The 12,495-nt window shown below is 31.0% G+C and overlaps 2 protein-coding genes across 2 annotated transcripts in view; one reads left to right on the top strand and one right to left on the bottom strand.

The window, feature by feature from the left end:
* The window catches only part of LOC126822502 (cleavage and polyadenylation specificity factor subunit 2), an 82,459-nt gene that overhangs the window by 11,439 nt on the left and 58,525 nt on the right, over positions 1-12,495 (top strand). Inside the window, exon 8 of the mRNA XM_050551435.1 lies at positions 188-310. Within this exon, the coding sequence (XP_050407392.1) occupies positions 188-310 (123 nt within the window). The remainder of the gene's footprint in view (positions 1-187; positions 311-12,495) is intronic.
* LOC126822505 (neuropeptide Y receptor type 5) lies at positions 1,932-6,001 on the bottom strand. Its single transcript, XM_050551443.2, has 3 exons — positions 5,452-6,001; positions 4,610-4,711; positions 1,932-3,538 (listed from the first exon to the last, which is right to left on the bottom strand). The coding sequence occupies exon 3, from the start codon at positions 3,519-3,521 to the stop codon at positions 2,397-2,399; it is 1,125 nt and encodes a 374-aa protein (XP_050407400.1). The 5' UTR covers positions 3,522-3,538; positions 4,610-4,711; positions 5,452-6,001; the 3' UTR covers positions 1,932-2,396.

Genomic DNA, 12,495 nt, shown 5'->3' with positions numbered 1-12,495 from the left:
TACACATGAAATAATACTTGACAGTTGGAATGCTAAGTAAGAGTAGGTCATAACACAGCTCTCCAGGCAAGATTTCTCCCATGCTACACTGAATGGCAATTGCTTGTCTTGGGGTTTTCTTGACAAAATTTATTGTATTGATGGTTTATATTTTTGTATTAGTAATATTTATTTTTTATCTTGTAAGGTTGAGTGGATGAGCGATAAAATAATGAGAGCATTTGAAGACAACAGGAATAACCCATACCAATTTAAACATTTAAAATTATGCCACAATTTGGCGGAACTTTCACGCATTCCAGAACCAAAGGTAAGTTATATTTATTTACAGTAAAATGTAAGATAACCTTTTACTGGTATATACAAGCAGGCCATACTTCTGCTGTACTGGTCTGTTGTATATGCAGTTCTATGACAGCCTAATTGTTGAGATATATTGTTATCTGAAGATAATACAACATTGTCATACACAAGTCTTGGAACAGAGCAAGTAATGTTGAAATAATAAACTGGTAAAGATGACTTTGGGATGTATTGAAATATTAAGGTCAAATATAAATATCGATTTCGGAAGCTTATTTCGTCAATAGGCAGACGAAGTGACTTATCGTCAATAGGTTACGGTAGGAAGATAAGTCACTTCGTCTGCCTATTGACGATTTAGGCCAAAATAAAAGATACTTTGTGTTTATAGTTACCCAATCGGCCCCCTTCTGTTTAGCCAAAATCGTTGACCCTAAACCTTTTCTCTCTCAATTTTCAGGCTCTATAGCTCAGTATTGGCGTGACTTTCTCTAGACAGATTCCAACATATAAATTTTGGAATTATTTTCAAGAACCTTGTTCTGTAATTAAGCTTGAAATGCTGGGAAATAGATAATACAAACCCCAGGAAAAAAAATAATATGAAAATATAAAAAAAAATTCTGACGAGCCCACCATATTTTTGGGGGCCAAGTAGCCGTAAACACAGGTATTTTTTTTCTTGGCCTTGGCAAAATTACCTGACAGATAAAGCCATATCAAAAGTATATACTGATTCTCAGACCTTCTTTGAGCAGCATTTAGCAATTGACATACGTAATAAACACAAAAACATAATATGGAACACAATTACTATTTTAATTAAAGTGACGTTTCATTGATTGCTCTCTCAACATTTTCAAGCAAAACAAAACTTTACCTTAATTAAAATAGCAATTGTGTTCTATATTATGTTTTTGATTCTCAGATATTGGCATGTCACTTGAAAAGTGCAGCCTCACCTCTTTTATTCTTATCGGTTACTGTGTTCACTATAATTAGTTATTGTTTGTAAATAAACTTGTTTTCAGCTTAGCAAACAGTAACAGTAAAATTTAGATATGTAGCACAAGAATTTGCGATTGTATAAGTAAATTCATTTAAACTGTGTAAAGAAACAGATGATTACATAAATGTAGAACCTTGAAATGGGGATATTAGTGATAAGTCACTAAAGTGATAAGATTTTTTAAAACGATTTTTGAAAAACATGTCTTTCTTTGTGTGGCCTAAATGTTGAATGTCGGATAATCTACTTATAAAATATAAGTACTCACGAAGGGGTGAAATTAATAAATTAAAATTTGTTAAAGAAAATTTTCGTTGATGTTAAGACTTCCAAAAATAATCCATATAAATGGCACAACAGTAAATGTTGAATGTCGGATAACCTACTTATAAAATATAAGTACTCACGAAGGGGTGAAATTAATAAATTAAAATTTGTTACAGAAAATTTTAGTTGATGTTAGAGTTCCAATATATAATCCATATAAATGGCACAACAGTAAAAACAACAATAAATCATTTTTAAATTTTTTTATTTAATTTAACAATAAATTGAGTGATGAGTTTGACAATGTAAATCATTGTTAAGATAGAGCATTCTACTCTTTGTTTACTGTGGTAAATAAATAATAAGCTTGAATGAAATTAATTAAATTAGAAAAAATTCAAAATTTATTATTAATAAGTGCAAAAATATTGTTAAAGGTGTTAAATATGTAGTAGTAACATTATAAATTTGAAAAAAAAAACCAACATAACTTTACCATTTGACACACTATAAAGTATCTATCTATATTAATTGATCACATTTATTATATCTAATTACAAACTACACACTTGCTATTTAAATGATATCTGTTTTCATATAGCGCTGCTTGAGGGCCTTTGACTTATGTTACGCTTTTATAAAACTTCAGCTGTCATTCTGTATCGTCTATCCTTCAGTCATGCTTCTGATTATAAGACACAATACATATATCATAGTATCACCTCAATATTTTATCCCATATGTAAATTAACACAAAATATTGTCTTTATTATTTAAATCACAGGGAATCAAAGTGATAAAATAAAAGAAAAAATGGCTATTCTTCATCTTCGATTATTATCCTTTTCTTTGTCGGAGTGCCGAGCTCTAAAGTATTATTATAACCGGTGGTTCGTGAATATTCCGCATATGTTCCATTCATTTGAATTTTTTTCAAACCACTTCCCAAAAGTCGCCCAAATTCTTTTCTGAAATTGTCATTTAACCAGCCGTAAAGAAATGGATTCACACATGCAGAACTCATCGCAAATATTTTAATCAGTAAATCTGTCAGACGTAAATATTTCAAGGGAATACTTTTGGGGAAAAATTCTGTCACTAAACCAAAGATATTCCATGGTAACCAACACAATGTAAAAGTTAAAACAACAGATATAAGAATCTTATTGGTTCGTCGATTCCTTCTTGTTTCATGTTTTTTGATTGGTCTATTTTTTAATACAACACAGATTAAGCTGTAAAATATAGTTGTTAACAGCAATGGAATCACAAATTGTAGAACAAACACAGATAAGGCGTAGATTCTTTTTGATTTTTCTTCCCATCTTTCAACACAGTAAATTTTATAAAGTTGTATCATTGGTTCGTCAATGATGTCAAGTTTTGTAAATACCATTAATGGAATAGCCACTATTAAAGTTACCATGGTGATTAACACAACCAATAACATGGCTTGAATGTTGGTCATACGATTTTTAAAGGGATAAACAATAAGAATAAATCGATCTATTGCGATGGCAAGAATAGAAAGGCTTGACACAAATACCGGTACACCAAATGTAGGATTGATCACATGACACAGAATGCGACCAAACGCCCAGTTGTCCGTCAATTGGTAGTGAAGTTGAAATGGTAAATTGAACAAACACAATGCTATATCAGCTAATGCTAAATTCACAATAAAAATATTAGTCACTGTGTGAAGTTGTTTATAACGGACTATCACTATGACAACCAGTAAGTTACCGATAAATCCGAACACAATAACGATTACATAAAGTAAAATTATTCCGATCTGCCATCTTTTATCGCGTAAGATGTCAAACTCTGTTTCATCGATTCCTTTGGAAAAGTTAGCATACACTTTGAAATTTTTCAGTAGATCTGCTGTCGACATATTCTCAAAATCCAGAGACAGAAGGCTGTATTCTGCCTCAGCCATTTTGAAATGTCTTAAGCCTAAAAAAACAAAAACAAAAACCTTTTAATAACAAATTTCGCTAATATTTGGGACCTAGAAATTGACACAAATGGGTCGCAACGCATATAATAATGTAATATGAATGTATATAAATTGATTTGCATTCAATCGTTGCTGTTTTTACTGTAATTCTAATCAGTTAGGTTCAGCAAAATACGCCAGTATTCTCAATCGAATTTAAATCTCTAGCGTCTGGTTATTCCAGTCTACGCCGATAGTATTTATTGGGCATGCTCTCCAGATAAGAATATAGCGTCACCGTTTGACATGACTTGTGGAATATGCCTAGCCTCGTTTTTCGAGTCCTTTATTACAAATAGCGCTGAAATGTTTATTTTGTCTTAAATATTGGATATCAGAAGGCCATCTTTTCCCGGTAAAGTCACAACATAAATGTTGATTTGGGGATAACGTGGCTAAGTGGGTAAGACGCTAGCTCGCTAGCCTGGAGGTCGGGTGTTCAATCCCTGCATTGGCCGAGAAAGTTCATCCAGATTTTCCGGCGTGATTCTCCCTTGTCAGTGATGCAGGACGGAGGGGCTGACAAGGAAAGCTGTCTAGTCGTTCGGATGGGACGAAAAACCGAGGTCCCGTGTACACATTGGCGTGCACGTAAAAGATCCCTTGGCAGTTGGAATTCGATATAAGAGTAGGCCGTAGTGCCGCTGTCCAGGCAAAATTTCCCTCATAGCACACTGTATGGCGTATGCCCGTCTTCATTAGCCCAGGTTAGGAGCAGAACAGTAGGACGTTAAACCCCATTTCATTTCATTTCATTTCAATGTTGATTTAAACTGAAAAATAAAACTTGTTTTCAATGTCGAAGATTTCGGATGATATTGAGTTAGAGACTTAGCTACTTTAAAGTTGAATTTTCGGGTTAAAACAATAAATTTAACCCTGTCCAGCTTAGATTTATTTTTTACTTCCAAACATACCATACTATAAATAGTTTTAATATCATTTGATGTCTTTCGTGTAACACAGATTCCATCGTTATTAAAGTAAAGGCTGTCATATCCTTGATGAAAATCCAAATTATGAATTACCTTATTACTGGTACGACAATGGATACAAATCACTGTTTCAACATCATTATTAGCTTTATACTATAGTCCATGGCACACTGCTGAACATTTTTCACATGGACGCTAAAAGAAAAATTACATTTAATTACTTATTCTATTGCAATTTATTAAAGTTATGAATTTTGAAATCGCAATGATTTTTTAAATCAAATAAACATATAAATGGTATTAAATTCTCCCAAACTCATGCATTATCTGTAAAGAGTTTAGGTTGACCGTTTTTCTGATGTGCATCATGCGTTTTCATTCTACTTTCAGTAACAAAGGTTTTTTATTGGTTTTTGAACTTAAAATATTGCACTTTTTTCCTGAGTATTGATTTATTTTGTAGCAATTTCTACATGCATGTTTTTTTGAACAAATTGTTTAATAAATTGAATATTCTCAGTGTTGTTATATCTGCATGATTGCGATTCCAGTTTACAAGATTACATAACTGTTCTTGTTTCCTAACAATTCACGGAAATAACAAACTTTTATCCAAAATTTTGAGAGCTGATTAGTGCCAATCAATAATAGGTCTGATTTTACAGCTGAACTTACATTTCAAACAAACATCATGACAAACAATAGTTTTAAAGGTAATCCTAGTAAGTTTATGAGAAATCATTGATTCTATTCAAAAATACAACAGATGTTGTAATCTCACCACCGATGGACACATTGTCAAAGTTTTATCCAAGTTGTTGTCCCTTGTATAGCTCAATAAATCTATTTAGTAATTACTGTAACTGAATTGTTGAGTTTGACCGAGCATGAGATATTGCGGTTATCTGTGAACAAGATAAGCAGGACTGGCTTACCTACTACTATCACTATTTACATTGATTGAATTTTCTGTCCTTCTTGCTGTTTAGTAAAACTCTTAATATCACTCTCAGAAATTGGCAATACATGTTCTGCATTTTATCAAGTCTATTGAGCAGCTGTCTCTTTTCTCTGTATAGGCTTACTCGAATTATATGTATCACTGTCATAAATATTGCCAATATTATATGTTTCAATAGTAAAGAGCTATTATGAATAATACAGTCATAAATAATATGACATCTTGTAGATCAGAGAGTCAGTGTGTGTACATCCACTCATAACTCATAACCACACATAGTAGAATTAGTAAAGGCCACTGTCATCATTTTTTATCTTTTACTTATCTTTGTATACAGAGGTCTATCTCTTGACATCTTATTGTTACAATAGATATATAATAGATCTAGTTAACATGTACATGTAATTTAGGTTGGGGTCAATAGTTGAAATATCACCTCGATTTTGTTATATTTTAGAGTTTTTTTTATAAGGTACTAATAATAGAGTAGTGATAGGGATGCTTTTAGGTCTTTGTCACTTTGTATGGTTTTCCTGCATTTCATCGTATTATGTTTTCGCTCTCAACAATCTGTAATATAAAAAATAATGTAAAATTATCAAAGTGTAAAATTATAAAAAAAAGATTTCATGTGCTAGAATTACTGAGATTTTGTTTTTATCCCATGTGCTCTGTACATATAAACTGTAAGTCCTGTTATCTACAATGTATGCAAGTTAGATCCCAGGTTTGTACGTGACAAGAATAAGGTCTGCCTACCTAACTATGTGAGTTTCCTCCAGGTACTCTGATGTCCTATGACGGACATCTGTGCACAAGCGATTTAATGAAATAAAAATATACCATATGTTAGCCTTGAAATGACCTAATTTTGAATGAATGTTAAACCACATTTCTCTGTCTCTCCTCTTAGTAAAATGCATTTATAGTTAATTGCATGTACATGTACCTTACTAGAAATGAATTGCAATCCATAGTTAACAAGCAACCCTATCCTGTTCTTCAAGGTGTTATAAGAACAGTTTTTTGACTGTGATGGAATACAATGCTTGATTTCCTTCTTATTCTTAGACCCCCTCATCTTTTCCTCCTTCTTGCAGCTGTCTTTAAATTACAGTTGTATTGACCAGAGGTAAAATAATTACCAAAATATTCTCAGATTTTCCATCATAGTTTCTGCTGTGCTTGTATCAGGTATAATCATCTAAACTGATGGATGTAAAGATTGTACAGGTAAACATATCAGCATATTTACACCTCTAATCAATTACCCATCACTCAAAATATATATCTACAGGTTAAGTTACAGTTTGTGTACATGTTAGATATGCTTTTGCTGAAGTTAGGTATTTAAATGATTAAAACAAATAACATAGGCTATATATCATATGGTCCGGATGTTTGTTGATAGAAATGAGTTAATGTTTAGACATCAACAGACAATTATAAGAAATCAATATAAAGTACATGTAATGTTAACTTTAAATGGCCATAACTTAAATGTATGTAAGTTTTTATCACCTATGTATTTGCATTTTTGTCTTAAAGTCTATAATATTAGCCATTTGTTCTGGAGAATTGAAAAATATGACTACTGGGAGGGTAAATTAGTATTTGATAGCAATGTTTTGTGCGTCCAACCACTTTCACCATGCTCCATGAGCGAAACAGATTAAAAGATGTCTCTACCCGGAATGTATCACTGAAACATTTCTCAATTGGCCTCAAATTCTTTACCAATTGCCCAATTTAAAATTCTAATTATATATTAGTCTTTCAGAAGATTATATTTATAGCTCTGAACACAACTATGGTTTTCCATAAATATAACTAGTGAAATTACTAAATATATAGTAGTGAAATTACTAAATATAAGTAGTGAAATTACTAAATATAAGTAGTGATATTACTAAATATAAGTAGTGAAATTACTAAATATAACTAGTGAAATTACTAAATAGAGAAATTACTAAATATCACTAGTGAGATTACTAAATATAACTAGTGAAATTACATGTACTAAATATAACTAGTAAAATTACATGTACTAAATATAACTAGTAAAATTACTAAATATAACTAGTAAAATTACTAAATATAACTAGTAAAATTACTAAATATAACTAGTAGTGAAATTACTAATATAACTAAAATTACTAAGTATATACTGGCAGTGAAATTACTAGATATAACTAGTAACATTACTAAATTAACTAGTGACATTACTAAATTATCTAGTGAAATTACTAACTGTATTAACTAGTGAAATTTCTAAATATACTAGTGAAATTACAGAGAAGTGTCCAATGGTGCCCCGCAGAGAAAATCCTGTGTGGAAGCTTTAAAACACATATGCAAGTTTCTATGAACTTTATTATTAGTCTATAGTAGAATAAATGTTAAATTGTTTTTTGACCAGCTGTTATTTCAAAAAATGTTAATATCTGATGGTTCCATTCACTGATCAACCTGTATGCTTCCATATTTCACCTTTCATTAATTTTATTGAATTTAAATTAAGTTCATCAAGTTTTAGCATAATAATGATATATAAACATTCCAATTTATATGACAATTTACTGTATATTATTAACTTTATTTGAATTTTAATGATATATTGCTTTGACGTTTGACAACCATTGACATATCCATTTAAGGTTTATATCTAAACTGAAGGGACAAATATACAGGTTAATGAAAACAAATTATAAGTTATGAATGAGAAGGCCATTCTGTTTCAAATTTAAAAATACAGCCATTACAGAGCCATCACTTAACCATAGGTGTGTGTGCTGTTTGTAGCCTGTAGGTAGATAGCTTCATTGTACACCACAGCTATCTCTTCACATTTTAACAACTATATATCAAAGAGTTTTCAGCCATCTGCCAACTTGCATTTGGCAGATAAGGATTTTGTTCTTATTTTATTCCAGCCTATAATTTTACTTTTTCACATCATAATCTTTTAAAATCGTTTTCTTTTTAATCTTATTATCTGCCATTTATTTTTTTTTTTCTTGATGAAATGTCAACTAATCTATTTGGATACTCTTTAGTATGAATTAAGCCTTAGATAATTAGATAATCTCTGAAAAATGCTGATCAGCGGCTTTGAATAAATGTATGTATATACAATGTATGTATGTATATTTTTATGACCGCCAAAAATATTTATCTTAAAAGATATTAAAAAATAAAGTAAAAAAAAAAATACTTCAGCATTTACACCTACACATTTGATTTATTCATTTGAATTTTGTTACCATTAAATGTTGGCAGATTAAATATTATATACATAGTAAATAGTATATCTACATGTATTAATATTAAAAAGGAATATGAAGCACTTCTAAAAGTAATATGCGCCAATAAAAATTCATAATAAAATTTTATTGAAAACGGTATTAAAGGACATTAACTCTATTATTTAGAATATTATAATATATGAAATTGGATCTAAAAGTAATATGCGCCAATAAAAATTCATAATAAAATTTTATTGAAAACGGTATTAAAGGACATTAACTCTATTATTTAGAATATTATAATATATGAAATTGGATCTAAGAGCAGATATTAATGTGATATGAATATATAAAGTTAATGTACAATTCTTCAAATTGAATGGCAGTCGTTTAAGCCTACTTAGTCCTTTTTGCATGTTTTTTGTTATTATTTTGTCATTTGTGAATCAGTCATTACTAATTACTTCTGTATTGTCTTGTAGCATATGTTTTTCTTTGTTGATTACAAATGGCACCCGCAACCATAGAATACACGACTCATGTACTGATTTTAAAATGTACATTATGTCTTAAATTAAATATTAGATATTAGGATCCCATATTTTCACGTCAAGATAACAACATCAATATTTTGGTTGAAATGGACTAAAATATTGAATTCTAATTCATGTTTTTAATTTCAAATTATATGGAAAATATTGAGTTAGAGGTTTAACTCCTTTAAAGGGATAAACATACTGTTGTCTTAAAAGATATTAAACAGAACATTTTCTGTGACTTAAATTTTATTACATCTGTCTTAGGACATGGACGTTCTTTCTTCATGAGTTGGGTCTTTGCCACTCATTTTGACATTTTGGATTATCTGTGCAGTTTTTATTTGTCAGTTGGTGATACACTCTTCATACTGTACAATATTCTTATTGTTGGGGTGTTTTATCGCTAGTTATCACCTCATACTCATAGCTACAAATTGAGATACGTGTTCATGTGCTTACACTTTTTTTCTGTGTTTTTATAGATATTTTTAATATCAGTACAAATACGTCTCAAAGTTAATAAGGATAACTTGGTTGAGCTTGTCAGGTTCAACTGAAATTGTTATTTCAAGTCCTGGATTTTTGATGCTATATTAATTCTAGCTAGGGCTTGTTCATACAACCATCTGGTTACTGGTCTAAATTGCTGAGGGCTAATCACTGTTCCGTTTATTACATTTAATTTCAAGTTAAAACAAATAAAGCATCTTCAGAATAGTACAAAAAATCAAGGTTAATTGCTACTGCATATACAAGATCTCATGGCGATTAAATTTTGAAATATATAGGAAGAAACATCATCTCTCTTTACACTGCACATAATCATGTACCAATAGAAATTTAAAAAGGTCTGTTGGTATTGTGTTTACATGATGTTATAGCTCTGTTCTTTTCTTTTTTTATTATAGACCCCCTTTAAATCAGTTGATGATTTTCAAATTTAAGTGGTGGGGGGTAGATGGACGAATGGTTAGTGTGTGCGTGCTGCATCATAAGGTCTGTCATTGAGTCAACTGGTGTGGTTTCGATTCCCCGGTTGTATGTGACAAGGAGTAGGGTCGCCTGTCCAACCTTGTGGGTTTTTCCAGGTCCTCTAGTTTCCTCCCACTGCTAAAGGACCCCTACGCGCAAGCTAATTATTGAAATAAAATTGAACAAAATGTTCTCGAAATGACCTAGTTTGTGTCAAGTGGACATTAAACCCCATTTCTCTCTCTCTCTCTTTTTCAAATCTAAATTGATCGAAATTAGGAACTGAAAAACTAGTAGACGTATTAAGTGTCTCTGACATCGTTTGACATTTTGTAATACAATGAAACCTGTCGGAAATTGGATAGATTTTCTTTAGTTTATTCTATGAGATATCAGGTGTGAAATTAGACCATTTAGAAATCTAGTCCACTCTAAGTGTCACGTAGCTTTAACCAATAAAACTAATTATAACATACACAGACTAGTTAAAGATGTCCTCCAGGATCTTATAGAAATATCGTAATTACTCGATCGATAGCATTATTACAATAATAGGGCTATAAAAATTTTAATGTGGGCTTGAACCTAATGATGCTTTGCCCGAAAGTATATTGAAAGTACAGTCAAAGTGATTGATAGTTAATTTTGATGAACTTTTATACATCTTTGACATTTTTTTAAATGCTGTTATTTTTAAGTAAAAGGGACCCAATGAACACACTGTCTGTGCGAGTTTAAACAAGTTGGAATATATAGGAACAATAAAAATATGTAAGTCTGGAAATATTGCATCGGTCACAGATGCAGATTTGTCTTTTTCCTGTGTTTAATTTATGGTACTGTATACAAAGTGGAAGATTGTCAGATACAACCAGAATGGTTCCTGACATTTTGTCAGTTAACATTTAAATTTGCATTTTCAAGACCTGACTATGTAAATTTTCCAAATATATATTAAAAAAAAAAACCCCTGATATCAAAACCTGTAACTGCAACAAATATTTTCAGATGAACATTTTTTATGCATAATTAAACTTTGATTGAACAGAACTTATGACCTATGGTGTTTTTTCGTGAAGTTCTATAAAATACATAAAATTTGGGTATTTTAATTGAAATTTGACAGATATTCAAATTAAAGTATATAAAATACATGATTTCTATATCTAAAAAATAAAATTTCTTCTTTTGTACAATCTGATTAAAATACAGATCTATATTTCATTTCGTTTTTTTTTATATTTTCGATGGCCTACACTACATGAAGATCTGACAAGTTATAGCGTTAGGTCACGTCAGGGATCAAAAGACCGAATTATGACCCTATGATGTCAGACATTTGATTAACCAATCAGCATTGATGTTACTAGTGGATTACCAACAGTTCCGTGAAAAACACGCCTAAAGCTCGCCATAGCAGACCGTTTCATTGGCTTATCCCTGACACCATTCAGAACACGAGTTAAATAACAACTCTTCCAGATCCAAGTGTAGTAAAGACAAGTAAAACGAAATTTTGAACTATAAAAACGAAACGAAATAGGATCTCTGTTTTAATCAGATTGTCTTTTGTATATTGCAATACATTCTTTTCTACATCAATCAAACACTGATTAATTAACTGTAGATAAGGGCCAGTTTTAGACTATTTTGCATACTATACAAGGCCAGCTACTTGCACTTCTTCACCTCTCAAGAAATTAACATCTTCAAAATGTCGAAAACATGAAAAGCATATTAAGTCTTTAAGTATCACTGGCTAGCTTAGACTATTTTTATTAACTGCCAATATTTATAAGGAATTATAATTACTTAGAAATAAATGTAAATTAATCTGGATATAATACCGTCTGGTTTTCCCTTATGATCAGATGGTAGCGTACATGGATTACACTTCTTAGCTAATCTCTCGACTTTTCTCATCTACTTCTTTGCCAATAATTATTATGAATTATCAGAACATGTGCTAAGAACTAAGTTAATCTACATATAATACCGTCTGGTTTTCCCTTAAGATCAAATGATATCTTAAATGGATTATCTGGTTTCATCACTAATCTCACTAACATTCACTTCCACTATTTTTATACGTCCACATTCATAATGTGAACGTATTATGCCGTCGCCCCTGTCTGTGTGTGTGTGTGTGTGTATGTATGTATGTGTGTGTGTGTGTGTGTGTGTGTGTGTGTGTGTCTGTGGTTCGCCTACAGGGCGCAATTCTTCATGGATTTTCTTCAAACTTGGTATACTTATTCCTTA

The sequence above is a fragment of the Patella vulgata genome, chromosome 5 (assembly GCF_932274485.2).
Source record: "Patella vulgata chromosome 5, xgPatVulg1.2, whole genome shotgun sequence".
Taxonomy (NCBI): Eukaryota; Metazoa; Mollusca; class Gastropoda; family Patellidae; genus Patella; species Patella vulgata.
This window is presented reverse-complemented; position numbering and strand designations above follow the sequence as displayed.

Bases quoted from the DNA above. Each gene is read 5' to 3' on its own strand.
- LOC126822505 (XM_050551443.2), bottom strand. From the start codon at position 3,521: ATGGCTGAGGCAGAATACAGCCTTCTGTCTCTGGATTTTGAGAATATG.